The sequence below is a fragment of the Corvus brachyrhynchos genome, unplaced genomic scaffold (genome assembly GCF_000691975.1).
Source record: "Corvus brachyrhynchos isolate BGI_N302 unplaced genomic scaffold, ASM69197v1 scaffold8, whole genome shotgun sequence".
Taxonomy (NCBI): Eukaryota; Metazoa; Chordata; class Aves; order Passeriformes; family Corvidae; genus Corvus; species Corvus brachyrhynchos.
In genome coordinates this window covers 2,406,913-2,416,848 of record NW_008240031.1, presented here as the reverse complement: position 1 = coordinate 2,416,848, position 9,936 = coordinate 2,406,913, and the positions used below count along the sequence as shown (strand labels likewise).

The window sequence follows — 9,936 nt, the reverse complement described above, 5'->3', positions numbered from 1 at the left end:
AGCAGAGCCCGACCCCCCCGGCTGCCCCCTCCTGTCAGGGACTTGTGCAGAGCCACAAGGTCCCCCCTGAGCCTCCTTTGCTCCAGCCTGAGCCCCTTTCCCAGCTCCCTCAGCCACTCCTGGGGCTCCAGCCCCTTCCCAGCTCCGTTCCCTTCCCTGGACACGCTCCAGCCCCTCCATGTCTCTCTTGTCCTGAGGGGCCCAGAGCTGTCCCCAGCACTGGAGGTGCCTCAGCAGTGCCAGCACAGGGGACGGGCCCTGCCCTGGGGCTGTGGTCATGCTGTTGGTACAAACATGGAGCCAGCAAGTTATGGACTGTGCATTCTACTAAATTGCCCAATATTAATGCTGTTTCATCACTTTTCCCTATACATGCCAGCACTTGAATATCTCTCTAGAAAGAGAGCCACCATGGGACTTTGCAACTGGAAAATCTGACATCTTCCCACACAAGTACAGACACACTGCACACGGGAAGGATCAGTGTGGGGCTCTTGTCACCTCTGTAGTCTGCGCAATGACATGTCCAGTTACCAAGGCAGGACAAGCAGTCAGACCCACAGCTAAGGCAGGAAAAAAGGCATAAAAAAGGAATGGGAAAGATGGAGGAGGTTTAAATCTCCCCTTTCCTTTCTAGATCACCCGTCTCATTCTTAGCAGGGAAAAAAAAGTCAGAACAGAGAAGTGATAGGTACCAGATGCCGACTGCCCTTGTCTCTGCAGTGCTGTCTCTGGTGAGGTGCGGGGAACACCGAGCACATCCATCAATTACCTCGTACCTGGCACTCAGCCAGGGGCTGGAGAATTTTGCTTTTAATGATGCATTTCATTTCCAATGATGCAGATCAGTTCCAAATGAGCTTTTCCCCCTTACCCCGCCTTCACTGAACTGCAGCAGGTCCTCCTGAGTGGAATGTGGCTGGAGTGCAGCATGTGTGTAAAATAAACACCTGGAGGAAGGGTTACTGTGACTCCAGCTGTTTGGTGTTTCTTAAGCACTTCCTATACTCTTGGCATTTTCTGCAGCCAAAAATGAAGGACTCATTCCCTGGAAAGAAGCTTTGTAGATGAGAAATTCCAGGGGGAGCAAAATTTGAGGCTCGGGGACAGAAAAACTGCATGAGAGTGTGATGGAGAGGATGCCTGATGCCGCAGTTTGATTTCCTCAGCTGTGTAATATCTCGTGGTCTGGAGGTATAATGGTGCTTGCCAATTTTCACAAGGGTCAAAAAGAAAAGAGATGACCTTTGTAGCCCTGGAATGTGCAAGGAAAATCTTTAAATACTGTAGGAGCTTGGGGTGTGGGTTCGGACGGTTGGGGACGGCGAGGACAGACGACGACGAGAGATCTCTATAGGCAGATCTTGGAACATGCGGTTTATTGCAAAGGGCGTGGGTATAGGGGCACTGCTCAGAGCTGCAGCTGGCAGCTCTGAGCAGGCCCAAGAGAGCAAGAGAGTAAGCGGGTAAGAGAGAGAGAGAGCGAACTACTCTTTGGACCCCTTCTGCTGAGCTAGTAGGGTCTGCTCTGACCCTTGGACCTGCCTGCAAGCAGAGGGTATTGTTCAATCAAGAGGGGATTACCTTCAGTTGGCCATACCATTGTTTTCCAGTTGTTCAGTAACTAAGACTTGGTAATTCAAAGGTGGCTTTCATTTCAATGTTGCTTATAGTTTTCATATTCCCAAAATCTTTTGTCAGGCAATCATATTTATAAGGCTTTCCTGTTTCATCTTCCCCAACAAAATACAATCTTTTTACATACTAAGATCTACTACCAAGAGGACAAATCCCAGTGTAATTCAAAACTATTGCTGCAACAACCTGGTAACTCTTTTAATTTGGTTTTTGGCTTGTCTGGGTCAGTTTTTTGAGTATTTGGGTTGGGTAATAGCTGAAGTGAGAACTTGTCACAGTGCAAGCTCTCCAGTTGTTCATGTGCACAGCACACACCACAGTGAAGTGCGGCATCTGCAGAGCTGGACCCCTGCTCCAGTGCAAGGACAGGCTGCAGACTTCACCTGTACCTCCTGGCTACCCTTTTTAATTTAAAGCAATCCTAAAAATATAGGACTTTATGAGAAAACCTTTGGCCCCTTCACAGCACACTGTCCCAGCAGTTTCAGCATGCTCCCAGTGAGTTCAGGGCACGGATCTGATTGCACAGCTGGACTTCGAGGGTTCCAGGCTTTTCCCCACCAGGAGAAAAGAACATGTTTTAGTATGCAATTGACTGAGTTTTCATTCAGCAAATATTATTAAGGCTCTTCAGCTGGCTGATTAATTTGCTAGGAGAGACTCTTAGCTTCTAAAAAAAAAAAGTGCCTCTTCAAGGATTTCTTCTTAAACACCCAATTGTCTCAGCTGGAACGAACTCCTTGTAGTTAAATTCTTAAGCAGCAATGGAAATATCATGGAGAAGAGAAGAAGTCCACAATTAATGTCGTGGATTGTTTTGCTGAAGTATAGTTTGTTCTGCAAATGGAAGATCTCCTGTCTGTTCCTGTTCAGTCCCTGTGGAATCTGCTCCCCTTCCAAAGATGGGGCCCAGGCCAAAGTGTGTAGGACCTGACACACAGCTCAGGTATGTTTGAGCTGCATGACTGTGACCTTTCCAGTCACTCCTGGCGTTTTGGACCAGACCAGAAGGATCTCTCATCCAAACTTCTCTGAATCAGAGGGTCAGGGTTTGTCTTACTCTCAACTTGTTACTAGGAACTCCTTCATGAGACTTACTTACCTAAAGACCAGTCTGTGGAGAGTACCCTACTAACTCCTTGAATTTCAGCCACTCTGATTATTTTCCATAAGGTGAGACATAAATTTGTCCTGTCTGTGAGATTGACCCCAGCCAATTTGTTAGTCAATTCACCTGCAGATGCAAATACCCTCTTTAACAACTCAGAAATTGCACAGGTAAGTCACATATGGACATTTGGGACACACTAAACTGCATATCAGAAAGGAAGACTTTCTACTATTTCTTAAGCCTGAAATGTTTTAGGTGGATGTGTGCAGAGCTGCTCAGCTCCCCCATGCCCTCCCAAGGTAGCTCCTTGCAGATGAGCAGGCACTTACTTGTTGCAGAGCTCCATCTCTGTCACGGTAATCTCCTGGACATGCCAGAAGACATCAGCTTTTGCAGAGGACTTCTTCCCATCTTTTGGGCAGTGACCAACACAGATGGCTGCAATATCACCAACGTTCTTTGAAGGAAACTGGAATATGTCTGTTGCTCCCCTACAGGAAACAGGGAGCAGTTTCAGCATCCTGGAGGCTGCCAGTGACTTGCCTCATATGGACATTAAGTAATTTGCACATGGCAATGGAAGAGAGAAGATAAGCCTTCATTTACAGTCATTTGATTTAACCTACAATCATTCAACACAAAGTATAATTTCCATATTTAAATTTAGTATTTTCTCTGATTAGGGGTGACACTTTAAATTGTTGCCACTAGGACTTTCTAGGATAAACTTGAGCTGTTCCACATACAAAATCAATTTGCCTCATTACAGATAAAGCTAAAGAATGACTAATTTCCCCTCCAGCACTTATTCATTCATTCTTGACAGATACTGTATCTCTTACACATCTACCCACCGTAGCTGTTTTAAATTTGCTAGTTCATCCACCCTTCCTGAAGCTTGGATTGGAAATAGTTCAGAGAAACAATTAAATCACAGAATCTCAGCATGGTTTGGGTTGGAAAGGACCCTAAAGACCATCTAGTTCCAAACCGCTGTCATGGGCAGGCATGATAGGTCTCTGTCAAAGTGTTGACTGGATCCGTGTTGTGTCCCCTGAGTATCTGTTAGGTTTATTTCCTTGGACTGGCCCTTGTTCCCTCCAAGGACAGACTGCGACTCATGAAGAGTGATGTTTAACTCCTCCGTAGACACCATCAGCTCAAGGTCAGGAGGAAGCTCCTCCTGGTCTTTCATATTTCACATGATGTCTCAGACAGTCATATTACATTCCACATGAGCCATAATTTCACCTTTCTTTACCAGAAAAACCTTTCCTCCCTGCAAAGCAACACAACACCAGGAGTGCCTGTGACTTTGACAAGGTCCCTGTCTCCTAAGGGTGTGCTGTGTCGTTAAACAAAGCAGAAAATCCTGCTCACACCTGGAGCACTTTGGTCCCACGTGGGAGAAGGAATATGCCCCATGTTCCATGGATGTGCCTCCAGCAGGAGGCTGATTCCTGCCTTTCCTCACGCGACAGTGATCTTGCAGCCTTACCCCGCAGATCCGTCTGCAGAGTCAAATCTGAGCAGCTCTGACAACATCTAGCCTCCAACTATTATTACTTTCTCTCTGATTCCCACTGCCAGTGAGATGCTGGAAAAGGAACTAAAACCACCTCCAGCTTCCTTCTGCTCCTCCCAGCCAAAAACCACACAGCCTCCCTGCGGTCTTGTATGTGCTGATACAAAAGGATGCACGCACACACACACACACACACACACATGCAACGTCCACATTTCCTCTCACCAAATGCATTTTTCTTGTTGTTCTAAAACCTACTCTGTGACTGCCCACCAGAAACTCACTTGTCATCTTCCTCTTAATTCAAGTGGGAAGCCATCGAGCTTTTTGGAAGGGGGATGAGAAGCAGCATAGCACAAACACTGCTCCCTAAACCATCCCGGAGAAGAGGTGGTGTTTGTGGAGGACACACAACTGGTGGGGAGTTCCTCTGGCCCACCATCCTGTTTACTACCTTTCAAATCTCCTTTTCTTGGAGGAGTTTTCCATAAGGAATTCCTTTGAACGGCCCATCTTTCCTTCTAGGATGATCCAGATGTTTTCCTTTGTATCTGCATCCTCTCTGTCGCTGGTTACTGTGACAATCTCATAGGCTTTAAAGCATAATTAACACACACGTTAAAAAGAAAAGGAAGAGCAGATGGCCTGCAAGATCTCTTCATTTGGCTGTCACTTTGCTTAAAATCCCTTTTCCTAATATTTACCACAGCACACAAGACAGCAAGCATTTGTGAAGTAAGGGTGGAAACACTGAAATCTGTGGGACTTTTGACTTCTAAGTGCTTCGGGATAGAATACATGAAAAATATGAGTCCTGCTCAATCAGGTAGCAAGAATAGATGGAGTTATTCTTAGAATCATAGAATATTCTGAGTTGGAGTGACCCACAAGGATGATTGAAGTCCATCTTGAACAAGCTGTGTCCAGCTCCATGCTGTGCTAAGCACTTCATCTGAAAAACAGCCCAAATCCTCCTATTTTCTTCTATTTTTTTTTGTGTGCCACTGTTCCTAGCAGAGTGAGGATGTCCATGTATCCAACACGATGTGCTCAGATGCTGTGGTGGCCTGTAAGTACCCAAAATGGCCCTCACAAGGCTGATTTTTTTCAGGGGCAGAGCAAATTCACTGTGAAGCAATGTGATTATTTTCTCTCCAGGATTCTCCTGAAGAAGAGCTCTGGTGCAGTATTCTTGAGATGGACTCTGCCTATCATCAGCGTGGTTAAGTAACTCTTGTTGGCTGAATCACCCACCACATCAGATACCAGTGTAATTACCTTGGGCCCAGTGGGATTACCCAGAGCAGATCCAGGACCATGGGCTGTTAAGCTCAGCTGTCATGTTCAGCTGGGACACTTAAGCTGGTAGCCCTGAACGAGTGAAAGAGGGTGCTGGAGCAATGTTACTTATCAAGCTTTAAGGACGGAACTTATTTTCCACCTCAAAGACTCAAGCGCATTACTTCTAATGAGATCATATCCATGTGTTCTCATGGCTTACTGATGCACTGAATCACTGCAGATGGGCCCCTCTTAGGTTTCAACCTAGAATGAGATCTTTTTCTTCCTTACAAATCCTGTTTTGTTTCTTTCTTATCATAGAACTGCACTATTGAACTAAAGTGCATATGAAATAACCCTTAAAGCCTGCATGGAAACCTTTAGCTTGCAGGAGATGTGGTCCTATGGCCTCTGAGGTCACTCAGGAAATGACACAAAACCACTCAAAACTCACCAGTCCGTTCCTTCAGTTCCAGGATGTCATTATTGGCACAAGCCAGTTCCCTGATGAGCTGCCCATCATCTTCACCTTTAGCCAGCCAGCGATCACACTGGAAGCGAAATGTCTTGTCCAAGGCAGAGTCCATCACATCAATATATTCCAAGTGCCAGCCTGGTGCAATTCCTAGTAAAGTAACAAAAATAAAAAAGGTTTGGTTGTTTGCATGTAGCTTGAGTAAGGAGGTGAGGTACCTTTCCTTGGTAGTTCCATGCTAGTTGCTAGAAATTGTAGAATAAAGGAATGGTTCGGGCTGGAAGGCACCTTTAAAGTCCAATGCTCCAGATATAAGCAGGGACACCTTCCACTTCCAGGTTGGTCCAAGCCCTGTCCAACCTGGCCTTGGACACTTCCAGGGTTGGGACAACCACAAGTTCCCTGGGCAACCTGTGCCAGACCCTCGCTGCCCTCACTGTAAAAAATTTCTTCCTTTATATATCTAATCTAAATTGACCCTCTTCTATTTTTAAACCACCCCCGTTGCCCTGCTAAAATGTTTGTCCCCATCTTATAAGCACTGGCAGGGGCTCTAAGGTCTCCTCTCTGGATTTGAAGTCAGAAGGGAAAGTATAACTTGCTCCTTTGGCCCTGCCAGCCAGCACATACAAGGCAACCACCTATCCTTGCCAAGCAACCAGGGCAAATTCATGAGTGCTGGGACTGGATGTGAAAACAGGACAGAGTAAAGTGATGGATGTTCCAGCAGGGGGGCCTTCTGAGGAGCCACAGCACCTTTTTAGTTTGCTACTTCGTTTGTTTGGTTTGTTTTTTTCCCCATTGGAAAAGCAACTTGAAAACAAAGAAAACAGCATTTGAGAACATTTTCCTGATTTCTTTGTTAAAATCACAGGAGCACTTGTTGACCTCGGTGGGGACGGGAGGTTCTGACAGTTTTACTTACAAGTCCTGCTATTAGTCAGACAAAAAAAGGTTATGCTCATGATGAGACATCTCTGCTCACTTATTATGTACATCCTGGAGAGATTAAACAGCTTTTGCTCTTCCAGGAATTCACTGCCGTGTGCCTTCGTTTGCAAAAATTAATCCTCATTATCCTTGACTGGAAAATGATGGCACATTTTTGAGTTACATCAACAAGTTGCCCTTCTCCTGTGGACTGTGAGCCTCCACAACATGTGCTGGCCATTCTTTACCATCCTCACAGCCATTGCTGTTTTGTACTTTGGCTTCCAGAACCTTCTCCAACTTAGGAAATTTAATTGTGCACGATGAAGCACAGACCTCAACCAACAGCACCGTTTACCCCTTAAATTTCAGGGGCAAAAAACTGCAAAATCATTGTGAACATCTCTAGAACATCTTGCTTAGAGCAGACTCAGCTGAAGCAGTTGAGTGGGCTGTGTGTGGCCAGGTTTTTAATATCTCCAAGGATGGAGATTCCACAACCTCTCTGAGTGGCCTGTGCCAGAGTTTGATTACCCATGCAGAGAAAAAAAGCTTTTTTTCTTATTTGACATGGAATTTCCTGTATTTCAGTTTGAGCCCATTTGTTCTTGTCCTGTCCCTGGACACTGGTGAGAAGAACTTGGTGCCATCTGTTTTAATTTTACAGGTTGCCCAGAGAAGCTGTGGCTGCCCCTGGATCCCTGGAAGTATTCAAGGCCAGGTTGGACAGGGCTTGGAGCAACCTCGGATAGTGGAAGGTGTCCCTGCCCATGGCAGGAGTGGGACACGATTGTCTTTAAGATCTCTTTCAACCTGAAGATTCTGTGATTCTATGATTCTGTGAAGTTCTCCAGGGCTCCCACTGTGATTTAACTGGAGCAGCTTGCTCTTTGGGGCTGTTCTGGAAATTTATTCTACACATGTTGGCAGTGTCAACTGTTAATCTTTTGGTAGGATCTTTTCCATTTAAGTTCAATGAACCTCTCTGCAGCATATTCAGGAGACTGTTCTGCTTCCATCAAAACTTCAGTGACAATAGTACAGCATGAAAGAAAGAAAACACGCCTTCCTTCTGCAGTGAGAGACAGCAGTGACTGCAGGCCAGGGCGGAATAAATTGTTGATCTCAGCCCTGCTGCCAGCAGTGAACAGGATGATGGGGTCAGGATCACTGCTAAGCAGTACCAGAAAAGAGGGTGAGGTGCACATACCCTCCTCCCTCTTCTCCAGCCTGGTGCCAGCAGCCACACCACCAAGAAGCTGCAGCAAAAATCCTGCTCTTTTATCAGAGGCAGAGATGGGACAGACCTGACTTTCCTGCAGATGTTGGAGTTGAGGACAAAGCCAGCTCCTCCCCACAAAGATGCTTTTATCAGCTCTGGGCTATTTAAAGAGCAAATGCTGAGCTCTGTCAGGAATCAACACTGAAAAGAAAATGCCAACAGGGTGTTCTTTACAGCACAGGAGTACATAAATGAAGGATCTGGATGGACAGTCTTAGAAAAATGGTACAACTGCCCCTAAATATCTTCCCATCTTCTTCAAAAAAAGCCCCAAACATTTCTCTTCCCTCTCACTAGAATTTGCCTTTTTTCTCATTTTCATTCCTAGTTGTTAGTGACTTAAATTAGATTAAGAGACCTGTACAAGGATCCCTAAATGCTTTTCATTTCTAGGAGAAATAGCTCAGCCCAGGTGAAAGCTGTACTGGATATGTCCATAGCAGCATACCTCCCCACCCTGTCCATGTCCCATGGTGCCAGGAGGGGTGTCACATCAAAGGTCTCATTGCCACAGCACTAAAAACCATTTAGAAGCTGATGTGGAAATGGAAAGGTTGGTTTGTGTTTGAAAAATACAACCGGCTCTACCAGAAAAGGTATTGTTTTTCTCTTGTGTCAGACTGGGAAAATATATATAAAATTCCTTTTTGCGTTAGTCCAGAAAAAAAAAAATGGAAAGGCCAGTGATGCACAGAGTCTAAATGTGAGACTTTCCCTCTGCTGGGCTGGCTCTGTGTGCTGGGGATCACGTCAGCAGAAGGAGAACAAATCATGTCTGCAGAACTACTTTTCAGGTCATGAAATCCTGGTTTCAGGCTATTATCCCGTTTACCCCTTGTGTTCCTCTGTGACTTTTGCAATGGGCTCAGAGACTCGACAGCACCTAAGCAATGATAGGAAAGGAAACTCCAACCCCAGAGTCACCAAATCCTCAACCCAAGCTGGTTTATAGAGCAGCATAGGAAGGAGGAAGAGGAGCCAGAAAGGTGATGTGAATGCAGCAGGGTGAAAGGATTTCCCAAGTCCTGACCACTGCTCACACAGCCTGGCTGCAAGGACAAACTGAAGGATCTCTGCAGAAATGGCTCATCAGCCTTTCCCCTTGACACTGTCCCTGATCCTGATCCACTGTGAGGGCCAGAGCTGCTCCATCACTCAGCTTTGGGTGCTTGCAGAAAAACCAAAGCAGAGCTGTTAGTATCCCGTTGGCACCCCAAACAACAGTACCAGGAAAAAAAGGGCTCAGGAAAACATCAGCTGCACAAATTTCTGCCGTGAACCCAGTACAAACCAGGACCACTACATTTACCTCCATTAGTGCTTCAGGGCAGAAGGGAAGAAACAGCACATATCTGAGTAGTTCCTGCCCAATTATGCCAGCCTTGGTCTTTAAAATAATTTGGTGAGAACTGCGCCTTTGTGAAAGGTTCCCGACCACCAAAACAAGTGTTCAACATTTGTAACAAAAGGTATTTCACCCCAGGCCTCATTTTGCTGCCATTGAAATCCCCAGCAACAAACCTGCCTTAATAAAACCCATGGCAGTGCCACATAGGCTCCTTAATGGTCTGCAGCTGGAAGTGACATTTTCAATAGCATGCAAAACATTTCAAATGTAATTAGAGGAAGAGAAGAGCTTTGGGGAAAAAAGAATCACTTTGCTTGCTTGACTCTGTATAATTTAGTGTGATGTA

General features: G+C 45.7%; 1 protein-coding gene across 1 annotated transcript in view; it reads right to left on the bottom strand.

Moving 5' to 3' along the window:
* Positions 1 to 9,936, bottom strand: part of LOXHD1 (lipoxygenase homology domains 1) — a 131,811-nt gene that overhangs the window by 1,067 nt on the left and 120,808 nt on the right. Inside the window, 3 exon segments of the mRNA XM_008640947.2 lie at positions 3,079 to 3,240; positions 4,729 to 4,867; positions 6,010 to 6,180. Coding sequence (XP_008639169.1) covers positions 3,079 to 3,240; positions 4,729 to 4,867; positions 6,010 to 6,180 — 472 coding nt within the window.